At 51.8% G+C, this 11,506-nt stretch overlaps 1 protein-coding gene across 3 annotated transcripts in view; it reads left to right on the top strand.

Annotated features, from left to right (window-relative positions):
- The window catches only part of ATP2A3 (ATPase sarcoplasmic/endoplasmic reticulum Ca2+ transporting 3), a 32,904-nt gene continuing 21,398 nt past the window's right edge, over positions 1–11,506 (top strand). For 2 of the 3 annotated variants that reach the window (XM_015880900.3, XM_085521729.1), the window contains exons 1-3: positions 1–278; positions 9,325–9,342; positions 9,617–9,699. In XM_015880900.3, the coding sequence (XP_015736386.2) occupies positions 161–278; positions 9,325–9,342; positions 9,617–9,699 (219 nt within the window). In that variant the 5' untranslated portion in view covers positions 1–160. Of the gene's footprint in view, positions 279–3,757; positions 3,927–9,324; positions 9,343–9,616; positions 9,700–11,506 lie in introns of those variants that run through there. The other variant, XM_085521730.1, reaches the window with a different exon arrangement.

Here is an 11,506-nt window from a genome sequence, read left to right as displayed (position 1 = left end):
AGGAATCGGCAGCAGGGCGGAGCGGGGGGCGGACCGGAGCGGGGCTCCCCTTCCCCGGAGGTACCGAGGGAGCCGCGGTCCCCGAGTGCGATCTCTGCGCGTCCCCGTCCCCCCCGTCCCCCGCCGGCCCCGGGTTCGCTCCGGGCGGTGCCGGCGGGGCATGGAGGCAGCGCACAGTTTGCCGGTGCGGGACGTTTTGAGCCGCTTCGGTGTGTCCGAGAGCTGCGGGCTCAGCCCCGAACAGGTCCGCCGTAATCGGGAGAAGTACGGCCCCAATGGTGAGTGAGTGAATGGGATGGGGGCACCTGTTGGGTAGGGAAGGGTTGGTGGAGGGTAATTAGCGGGGTGGGGTTAATTCGGCTGTTCCGCTGTGCGGGGTGGGAGAAGTTTGTCGTGGCCGGATGGGGGATGTCGGTGGAAAATCGGGGTCGGGAGCGTTCGGTGGGAACCGTGCGGGGCTGCTCGGGCTGCGGGGCTTCGGGGGAGCGGATGGTGCCTCCGAGCTGAGCGGGTTGTGCTCCGTCCCGGCTCGGAGCGAGTTGTTGGGTCTCGTTTCTGTTTGATCCCCGTAGCTCAGGGCAGGGAAAAGCTCCGTTTGTCAGAAGGGACCAGGGCTGTGCTTCCCCCCGGTGAGTCCCGTGCAGCTGTGAGCTGCTCCCAGCGCTGACCCCGCGTCCATTCAGTAGCCCCGAGCAGAGCGCATCCCACCTGCTCCCCGCTCCGGCTGTGTTAGGAGCGGGCAGCTGCATCCCCTCCCCGTGAGCTGAGAGTCCTTCTGCTTTGAGGCCGAGCATCGCTCCCACACAGGTTACCCCAGCGCTGGGTTTGCTGCCCCGCAGTGGGGTCACACAGCAGCAGCGCGGTGGCTTCTCCCCTGTTTGCCCAGGTGAATCATCCCTGCTGAGTCAGGCCCAGCGCCACGTGATGTAGGTGCAAAGCAGAGGGCTAACAGTGGCCATTTGATGAGGTTTTTTTCCTGCTTCCCCCCATTGCACCTCTCCAAGCACTGGCTGTGTGCTCACCTCTGTCTGCGGTGCAGCCTTTGCTTCAGACCCTGCATTTCTTGCAGGCTGCTGGTGCATGAGATTGGCTGCATTGGGGACATCCCACGGCTGCAACCTAGATATCATGTAATTATCATTAATGTTTTGCAAAGCCATAAAATCATTTGACTTGGAAGGGGACCCCAAAGGCCGTCTGGTCCCACTGCCTGCAGTGCACAGGGACACCCACAGCTCCGTCAGTGCTCACAGCCCTGCAGCCTGACCCTGGCACCACCACCTCCCTTTGTGGCTTACTGGTTTTGCTTTAAAACCTCACCCTTGGGCCACCAGCCTTTCTGACAGTGTGGTGGGAGCTCACAGGTTGTGCAGAGGTTGCAGGTTTTTGGGTTTGGGAGAGCCCATTGGGGTTGTGTTGTGGGGCAGCGCAGTGACAGTGAAGATGGCTCATGTTAGATGGTGTTTTAATTTGAATTTAAATTCAGTTCCGTCAGCGGAAGCACGAGGCAGTTGGTGTCTCACTTGTGTGTGCCCAGAGTTCATAAGGGGGAAGAAAACCCCAATCTCACAGCTCAGGGCAGACCTGCGGCTCCAGCGGTTCCATTTTCATTCATTCATTTCCTCCTAAACCTGAATCAAACTGCCAGAGGTGCCATGAATCACAGCCTGAGACGCGCCATCCCCCTAAGATCCATCTTTTGACATACGCTGGGGAGCTGCTTCCATCCCCTTCTGACTGTTCTTATTTCTGGAGCTGATGCATTTCAAAGAAAGAGCTGCAGAGCTCTGGCATCAGGTGAGATGCAATGACCGTGGATGTTTATATAGAAGTGTGTGTGTGTGTATTTATAGATAGATAGTTTGGAGGTTCTGTGTTCTTTGGGAGCCCACAATGCTGTTTGCAGCCCCACTGCCCACACTGCAGGAGGAAGCAGATATTAAATATCTCCAATTAGTGGGCAGGCAGCTGCTGCAGATTGTGCAGGGCTCTGGGCAGGCGTCTCCACGCTCTGAGAGCTCAGACTCTCCATATTGCTGATGTTATGCACACGCATAACTTTCTTTGCCCCATCAGTAACCCAATTGCACGGCAGCAGAGCCGGCTGCTCGCAGCACAGGGACGTTTCCCTCCCTGCTCCCCCCAGCTCAGCACAGAGGTGACGGCTCCAACCCATCCCCAACCATAAGGAGAAGGAAAAAAAAAAATAAAACAACCCTATGGAAAGCTGAAATTTCCCATTTCACGCTGCAATGGTTGTGCTGCCGGCGAGGAGAGGGAGAGCGAGAGCGGCGTTTTGTGACTCATCTCTCTCTGCTCTGTTCCTCTGCTCATCGCCCACCTTTTCCACCCCCGAAACACACGCTCTGCAGGCTGATTCACAAACATGCTACGTCTTCTTTTTGTGTTGGTTGTTTTTTTTCTTTATTTCTTTATTTTTATGTATTTTTTTCCCTTCCAATCGCTTCCCTTAGGGGTGATGCTCGGGCACTCCTACGGCACAACTGCACGCTGCCATCGTTGTGCTGTAGGGAACTCAGGTTTGGATCTCACACTTTCAGGCTGCCCAGCCTTACATGTACACAAAGCCCCACATCCCCTCATTCTGCTGTATGCCCATGGGTGCTGCCTTTCCTTGGGGTTTGCCCTTCCCCTCACCCTATGTGCACACTCGTGTGATGTTGCTCATGGTTCCATTTGCTACATGTGTAGAGCATGGTTGAGGTGTTTGGTTGCATGGGGGGATGCTCAGTGCAGGTTTAGGGAGTGCTGCTCCCACAGAGCATCCTTTGAATCCCCCAAAGTACCTTATTGAGCCCAATACAGCCCAGTGCACTCTCATCTTTTTCCAACAACTGTTGTTCTCTGCACGTTTCAGTCTTTTCCCATCCCCAAACCAACTCTGGGCCGTTCTGTTGTGTTTCTGTGGTCACCTCTCTTGGGGTAAATCCCAAACAGTGAGCACTGTGCCCTTAATCCAGATGTGGATTAATCCAGATGTTCTGTCCCACGCCTCTTCCATTTGCCTGCTGCTAAGAATTGAGATGATGTGATGCTTTTCTGTGCGTTCTTGTGATGCTTTCCCCCATGTTTTTCATATGTGCAGACCACTGGATGAGCCAGCTTTGATTTTTCCCCTATATTCAGTGTTTGCACATTGGGGTGGAGCGGTGACACTCCATCAAAATGCCTTTTTTAAGGGTTATTTAGTGTGAGTGTGGGCAGACTATGCTGTTATCAAGGTAGGGTCTGGAGGGGGCACCCCCACAGGGAGCCCCACATGGGTTTAAGAGCCGTTTGGATGTGGTGCTCAGGGATATGATTTAGCAGAGGGTTGTTAGAGTTAGGGTACTATGGTTAGGCTGCGGTTGGACTTGATGATCTTCAAGTCTTTTCCAGCCTGGGTAATTCTAAGATTCTATGGGGAATATGGGGCACACTGAGTGCTGTACAGCACCCCAACCCCACAAAGGCTGCACAGGACATCACAAATGAGTCAATGCTTGATGGTTGGACTGGATGATCATAGTGATCTCCCCCAACCTGAATGATTCTGAAGCTGTGAGCAGTGGGATAAAGCACACATTGTGCATGGGACATCAGGGGTGCAAATGCTTCTTTCATCTTTTTCTCCCCAAAACCTGGGGGTAAAAGCAGATTGCTGCTGGAGTGGTGATGGGTTGGCTTCAGTGCTGCCCACAGCTCCGAAGGGCAGACCCCATCCCACCTGCACCTACTGCTATGCATGTGTTGGTGCTTTGTGACTCACATCTCTCGATAAACACCACCCAGCAGCCTACCTTGAAAATGCGTTCAAGCTAAAAAATAAACACACATTAAAAGAAAAAAAAGAAGCAGTAATTAAGAAACCCAACGACCCGATGCTGGAGCCCAACTCTCGCCGCTTCTATCGCGCTTTACAACAGGTAACAGCGGGAGGAGCCGGGAGCGCTGCTCAGCCGGAGCCAAAGGCAGCAGAGCGGGCTGCGGTCGCGCACAGCGTTTCCATGACGCGAGCGGCCGCCGGCGTGGGTGTGTGCGGGGCAGGGGGGGCTGGGGGCTGCTGCTGCTGCTGGGGGTACGGCCCGGGGATGGGAGCTGGGAGCTGAGTGGGTTTGGCCCCTGAGCTTTGCTTTTTCTTAGTGAGAAGCGGTTGAAATATGGAGTGAATACCCAGTGTGTACCCAGGGGTTGCGGGGAGCCCTTGGGGTGGCTGAGGGCTGGATGTCTGGACCGTCATTGTAGAAAAGCTTTTTCCCTTCCCTATTTATGATATTTTGTTTGATTCCTTTCTAATCCCGTCCACCTGCTGCAGTGCCCCCGTTGCACCGCGCATCACCGAGGACATCCCTGCAACCAACCAACCCATCTTTAGCAAAACACAAAGCTCCGCTCCTCTTGGAAACCCGAGTTTCCAAGCAGCGCTGATCCAAACCCTCCTAACATTTGAATCTCCACCATCTGCCCGTGTCGCTGGATGCGCTGATGCAGATGAACCCATTTGATTATTTTTACCTCCCATTTGCAAGTCGCTCTGGGACACCTGTTGGCCCCGAGATCCATTGTGGTTGGGGTGGGGGGTTGAACCAAATGAAGGGACGTTGCTGCTCGATGCTCACGGGGCTGCGTTTCGGGGAGGAAATCCGCTCTGTGCTCGAGTCCCCGGGGTTCCTCCCCATGTGTTTGTGCCTCGGGTGCTTCCTGTGTTCAAACAGCACTTGGGGGTTGGGGAAGGGTGGGGGTGAGTGGGGACCGGCAGGCAGGGCTGCACCCGGTACACCCAAATGTAAGGGTTATTGTTTTCTATTTGTTGTTTTATGATTATTCTCTTCTTATTGTTGTTGTCATTTTTCCCACTTGTTTTTTCTTTACTTTTCCTTTCTAACACCTCCCTTCGCTGTGGGAGGAACCCAAAATCAATGCCAAGGCTGAGCCCCCCGGTGCTGCTACCTGCCTGCGCTCCCTCCTTTCCTCTCATCTTTCCTTTTATTTATTATATATATATATTTAATTTTCCATTTTGCAACCTCTGAGTCAACAGAAAGCACTAAAATAAGGAAAATGTGGTGAGAGATGGAAAAAGCGAAAACCGAGCAGCTCCACTGCAGGGAGGACCCGGGGGGGGTGAGGGGGAGCAGCCCCCTGTAGCAATGCATGGTGTACACACAGTGTTGTGCTGTTCTGTGCTGTTCCCTTTCTTGCCTCCTCTTGACACATGTGTATACATGGACATCTGGAGCTATTTAGTGGTACCTTTATAGATCTCCTTGTGGGTTTATGTAGATCCCTTACAATCAAACTGCTCCATATATACCCTACCTGAATATATCATACACATATGAAATATGCATATATGTATATACATTTTCATCCCTTGTATGCACACATTATACTTAGTGGGAAATAAATCATAGAAAAAGGAAATGCAACCAATGCTTCCAGCTTATCGCCTTGCTGCCCCATCTCTGAAGGTGCTCCAGGCCATGGATGGGGCACTGGGCAGCCTGAGCCCATGGTAATGGTTGGGTGGTGTGTAAGATCCCTTCCAACTCAACCATTCTGTGGTTCATGCATGCTGAGCATCCCAGGATCAAGCACATCTTATGTTGAAAATGTTTCATTTTCAGCCCATCTCATTTTCATCATTTTCAGCCCAATAACCCATTTCTTCTGTGTTTTAGGGAAGAGAAAACCCTTTGAACGCATTCCCACCTTGCCCTTCCCCAGATCTCACAGCGTTCAGCCTTAAGGTTCAGTGCAATTTTTGTCACTAAATGCAGTTTTCAACACTCAGTGCCCTCTCCTGGGACACTGGAAGCCTCACATGGCTCTGCACGGGCTGAGCCAGCACCGTGGGCCACGGCAAAGGCTGAGCACTGCAGCGTGGTGTGTTTGCTTTCCTAAGCTGTTATCCTAACATTATTTAATCCTAAATGTTATTAAATTTGATGCTGCTGGGTGTTGGACGCTCTGGCTTGTGCACGGCGCAGTGTGCCCGGACGCGTTGCAAAGTCAGAGGTTTCTTTTGCTGTGGGTTGGATGATGCTTTGGTTTTCTGCACATTTGCTGAGGTTTTGGTTCAGAGGTGGCTCCAGGGCATTGCTCTGGGGGTGGTGGCCAAGGGAAGAGACCATAAGGCTGACAATGCCGGTCTGTGCCAAAAGAAGCCGGTTAGGAGCAACCACTGGAGCATCAGTGGGAAATGATCTGAAAAAAAGAAATGGTTTTAGGGCAATGAAATGAAATGTGTAATGTGAGGAAGGGGGTGGCAGAGTGCCCCGCTTTGAGTCTGCAGGAGGGGGGTGAAGATGTGGGGGGGATTCCAGGGTGTTTGGGGGCAATCATATGAGAACAGTGCTCACCTTAAGCTTTATTTGATCCCAGCTCCTATGCCTGTATTATTATTGTTTTTAATTCCCCTGAAGCTGTTACTATTTAAATGCAGATTTTTTAGCTTTTCCACCCAGGAGACGGAGCGGGAAATTCTTTCCACTGCGTTGGTGCAGGAGGGAACAAAACTCTCCTTTCAGTTGCTCGCATCCTCCCTCCCAGCCGGAGCTGTGCGCTCCCCCCTCCCACTGCCCAGAGACCCTATGGGGCCATCAGGGAGGTATGGGGGATAGAGCCACCCCAGGCCAAGGAGCCCCATTTTACCCCAGACCCAAGACACAGGGCCCCCTTGTTATAGGGCAGCTGCCCTTTGCAGGATGCTCATGCCATGCAGTGTTTGGGAGATAAGCAATTCCCATGAGCAAAGGGAAGGGGAGAGTGGAGTGGGATGGGTAGGATTGTCCTTATTCTGTACCCCTGGGCTGTGGGACCGATGCTGCAGGGTGAGCTTTGGGGTGAGTGTTAGGATCCCTGATTATTGCAGAACAGGTAGGGTGAGCATGCCCAGGGATTGGCTGATAGGGTCAGGGACAACATCCTGGGCAGGTTGGGGTGCGAGCAGAGCTTGGGCAAAGTGAGGATGAGCTCATTGACTGAACTTTGCTTGTACCCCAAAATTATATTGTCTTGTTTGAAGTACGTGGGTGTGTGGTTGGGGTTTGTGACTCCAAAGAGAAGATTTTTTGCCCCCTCTCTATGCACTATCCTTTAGCTTGGTCACTGGGGCAGCCCCAACCTGCTCATGTTCTGCATGCATGGCTGCTCTTTTCTTTATGTACGGGACTTTTTGGGGGGTAAATCCACCAACTCAGCTCAGTAGAACCCAAATCTACCTTGAGGTCCCTCTGTCACAGCCAGCAAGATGTGACACAACAGTGCTCCCCATAGGAGCTCAATTAGCTGTGCCGTGGGGATGGGGACCCAGAGATGGGGGCTCGGAAGTGCGGCCGCTTCCAATAACAACTTGTTCTGCACCTGAAGGTTCCCAGAGCTGCTCTGCTTTGTGTCACGGACAGGGCTGCTGTCCCAGCTGGGGATATTTTAGGGTTTTTCTTACTCTTTTCTCCACTTTTTCCTGCCTGTTGGCGAGGTTTGGGAATCGGATGCGTTGCTTGTTTTACCCATCCATTTCCCCTACCCTGCATACGGAAAAATAAATAAAAGGAAGGGGGAAAAAAAAAAAGAACCCACAAAGAAGAGTTTACAACATAGAAATATGGCTGGAAGGATGTTTGCTGAGCTCCTCTGACCCTATTGCCTGTGTGGGGCTGCATGGTTGCCCATCTGATGCTCCCCATCCCTCCCTGCTTGGCAGCAGTTGTGTTTCCCATGAGGAAAATCTGATTTGATCCTGTAACGTTGGGGAGGTGGTGTTTTAGCATTCACCACACAAGGTGCTCGTGGCTGAGGATACAGGCACGTCCCTCAGAGTTCTATAATAATGCAACTCCTGCCACGTCTGAGTGCTGTGCTTTGACCCGGAACGCAGGGCAGGATGTCCCCAAGGGCAGGTGGCACCTGCGTGGCTATGCCTGGCTGTCACGTGGAGGGAGGTGGGATGAGGTGTCTCTATCAGAGGTGTGCCCAGCTCTCAGCATGCTCAAATCAGCTTTGTTTTGGGAAGCAGCAGCGTTCCCAAGGGTTGGGGTTGGTGATGGTGATGCAGTCAGTGGGCTGTTGGCTTCCTCCTGGCCTCATGTTGCCCATTTTCATGTTGGCGTCTGCAGAGCTCATGCAAAGTCTCCGCTCTGCAAACAGCTTTGGGGCTGCTTCATGCAAACGATACATGGGAGGAGCTCAGGCAGCAATTGGGGCAGCTGGGATGGGGTGGGAGCTGCCTGGCCCCCAGGTGTTTCACGCTGCACCCTCACAGCATAGCAAGGATGATGAAAAAAGGCAGAAGGGCTCCCATGCCCTTGTTTGGGTGGCAGGGCTGGGGGAGGAAACTGGGGGTGGGGAGGAAGCTGGGTGCAGAAGGGAGAAGAGCAGCTTCCTCCTGATATGCTGCAGAGTGGTTGAGCTGCTGAAGTCACTCCAGCAATAGATCTTTCTTTTTGCAATGAAAATAACAGGCATGTCATACAGTGTGTGCTCCTTGTGGCAGATCACTTCAGAGCATCGTTATTTGGGAGGGACTTGGGTTGTAAAACCCCATAGCAAGCATTTCTGCCACCAGTTTGCAGTGAAAATGCACACGGGCTTCATGCTTTCACTGTTTTGCTCAGCAAAAGTTTGTTTTTTGCTATGTTTGTTTGTGCGTTGAGGTGGTTTTTTTTTCTTTCTCGTTTCTCTGCATGGAAATAGAGCATGGAAAGCAGCTGAGCTGTTTCACTTCCTGCTCAGGCAGGTGGTACCTTCATTGATGAACCTCAGTGATGACTCTATTGAGCATAGAATCACAGAATGGTTTAGATTGAAGGGGACCTTACAAATCATCCAGCTCCAACCCCCTGCCATGGGCTGGGTGCTCCCCCACCAGCTCAGGCTGCTCAGGATCCCATCCAACCTGGCCTTGAACAGCTCCAGGGATGGGGCACCCACAGCTTTAGGGAGCCTGACCCAGTGCCTCTCTGTTGGCACTGAGCTCTTTGTAGGGTGGGCATTTTTAGGCAAGCTGAGTGCAGGAATAAACACTGTTGGTCTCCGTTTGCAGCAGAGAAGTGACATTTCTTTGGCATGGGAGCACCCACTGCTGTTTGCATGATGTCAGACTTGCGAGTCTGATCACCAGCTTTCTTCATGCAGGGATGTGAGCAAAAGAAGCTGTGTTTTGGGGTACTCGATGGAGTTTTGGGGTACTTGATGGACTGCTGAGTTGTAAGGCAAGGGGTTGCTGCTCTGGTCCCAGGTCACTGGTTAATCTTATTTATTTTTTTTTTCTCCCCATGTCTTCCTTTCTTTTCTGCTCCCTGGGCTGCGGGTGGAATTCCACAGAGCTCCCTGCAGAAGAAGGTGAGTCGTGGGGCGAGAGGGGATGCGGAAGACTGGGATGGAGAAAGGGGAATGTTTGGGATCCTTTCTTTTAATCCTGGTTTTAATCCCAGAGCCAGTGGGGCTGGCAGCAGAGCCTTCCTTTGGCAGAGGGGGTATCATGTGGGAGCAGAAATACAGAGATCTGGCCAGGAGCAGCCCTGCTGCAGCAGGAGACGGTCCTATTGGCCCCAGTTCCATGCTCACTGCAGTACTGAGAGCACTGACAGTGCTTGGGTTTGTGTTTTCCCACCAGGAAAGTCCCTCTGGGAGCTGGTGCTGGAGCAGTTTGAAGATCTCCTGGTCCGCATCCTTCTGATGGCAGCATTCCTCTCCTTTGTAAGTACTGTGGGTTCAGGGCTGGTGCAGCCCCATTGGGGCTCAGGGGAGGAGGGGATGAGGATCTATATCCTGTGCTTGAGTGATGTGTGTGAAGGGAGCATCAGATTTCCATCAGCACTAGTGAAATGGACCTTGGTTGTTTTGATCTGGAGGGAGTAGTAGCAAAGGGGACAGAGGAATATGGGTGTTGGATGAAGGAGGTGTACCAGCAGTGCAGTGTTTGCATGGGGCTTAGTGGCAAACTGCACATACCTTGGAGATGAGACTGTAGGATTTCTCAGCAATGCTGTTCCATCCATCCAAAAGCCATATCCCACCACCCTCTGACTACACCAGAGATGGAGGCCCAAGGGCCCTGGTTCTAGCAACTGAGCCCCAGCATTGCTGTTCAAAGTGAATGCCAATAGCATGAATTAAATTAGAAACCCTACAGTCATCTGCCTGCCTTGAAGCTTTGCCACTGCCAGATTCTTCTGCCACAGTTCAGTGATAGCTTGGCAGCCTTGATTCCTTTCATTCAAGTCATCCATGCTGAAAAATTCATGTCAAGCTGTTGCAGAAGACACAGCTGGGTGGTTCTTCTTAGCTCGTTGTGACATGGTTGCTGGGCACAATGGTGATGGATGGACCAGATAATCTTGGTGGTCTTTTCCAACCTTGATGATTCTGTGATTCTGTTTGGGTGATAGTTTATCCTCCCCCATTTAGGGGAAATTACTTCCCTTTGTGTCTTTTCCTTGGAAGCTTTGGAAAGTACTGATGGCAGCCCAAGGGTGGCTTTCCTGCTTGGAGTAACGACCATCTCCTCCTGAAGCCCTTCCACTGCTGCATGGAGGCATTTGCATTTTGGATTAGAACTGAAAATCCAATCTGTTGTTCCATGTATTTTTTCTTTTGTTCTTCCTCTGCCCTGGCACTGTTTTGGCTGCTTGCGTGGGCGCTGCCTCTCGCCTGCTGCTCACATCCTTCCCATCCTGCTGGCACAGACGGCAGGGATTGGGCATTGCAGTGCCTTGGGCAAGGGTTCTGTGTATGGCAGGCACAAGGCATGAATCTGGCTTTACTTTTAACCACAGTTGATGTGTTGGGAATGGCACTGGAAGGGGTTCCTGGGAGGGTCTAGCTAATGCTATTGCCATTTCCAGGCATTTCCTTTCCTGCAGCTTGTCTTCAGCATGAGGGAGATGCTCCATGAGCACCCTATGCTCACTGAGTTGAAATGGGGAGCAATTCCCACTAGTGTCTTTGGGGATGAGGTTGCACTGTTTCCTTTGCAGTGAAATCAGTGCATGGAAACCTCTCTCCAAAGTTGGCCTTTAGCTTGGCTTTGCCCACAGCTTACCTTGGGAGCTGCTCTGTTAGGATATATTTCCCACCAAGCTGGAGAAATACTTATTTTTTGAGTGCTGCTGTTCAGGGCATTTGGCAGCAGGGTGGTGAATCTGTGTCTCATGTCTCCTCCTTTCAGCTGCCTTAGTAACCAGCTGACCAATTTCATTTTAGTAATTCTTTCTTTCTTTCTATTTAGTTCAAAAATAGGCATTTCTTCTGAATTTCCCAGGAAAAACAGACCATGTAACTGTCTGTGCTGGAGAAAGGGTGGGAATGCTTACCCTCTCCTTAACATGCATGTGGAGGAAAAGCAGAAAAACAGGAGCTTTTTTTAGCTGAATATAAGATGATTTTTCAGTTATTAAGCAGAAAGCTCTGGCAGTGAAACACCAGGACTATGGAGGCATTAGGGCTGTAGGGAGGCTTCCCAAATCCCAAGGTTCATAGTGGTAATTTTGGGGTGGCACATCCC

This window comes from Coturnix japonica, chromosome 22, assembly GCF_054131305.1.
Source record: "Coturnix japonica strain WE chromosome 22, WE-NBRP24, whole genome shotgun sequence".
Taxonomy (NCBI): Eukaryota; Metazoa; Chordata; class Aves; order Galliformes; family Phasianidae; genus Coturnix; species Coturnix japonica.
The sequence above is the reverse complement of the archived record's forward strand: the minus strand, read 5'-3'. Positions and strand labels throughout refer to the sequence as shown.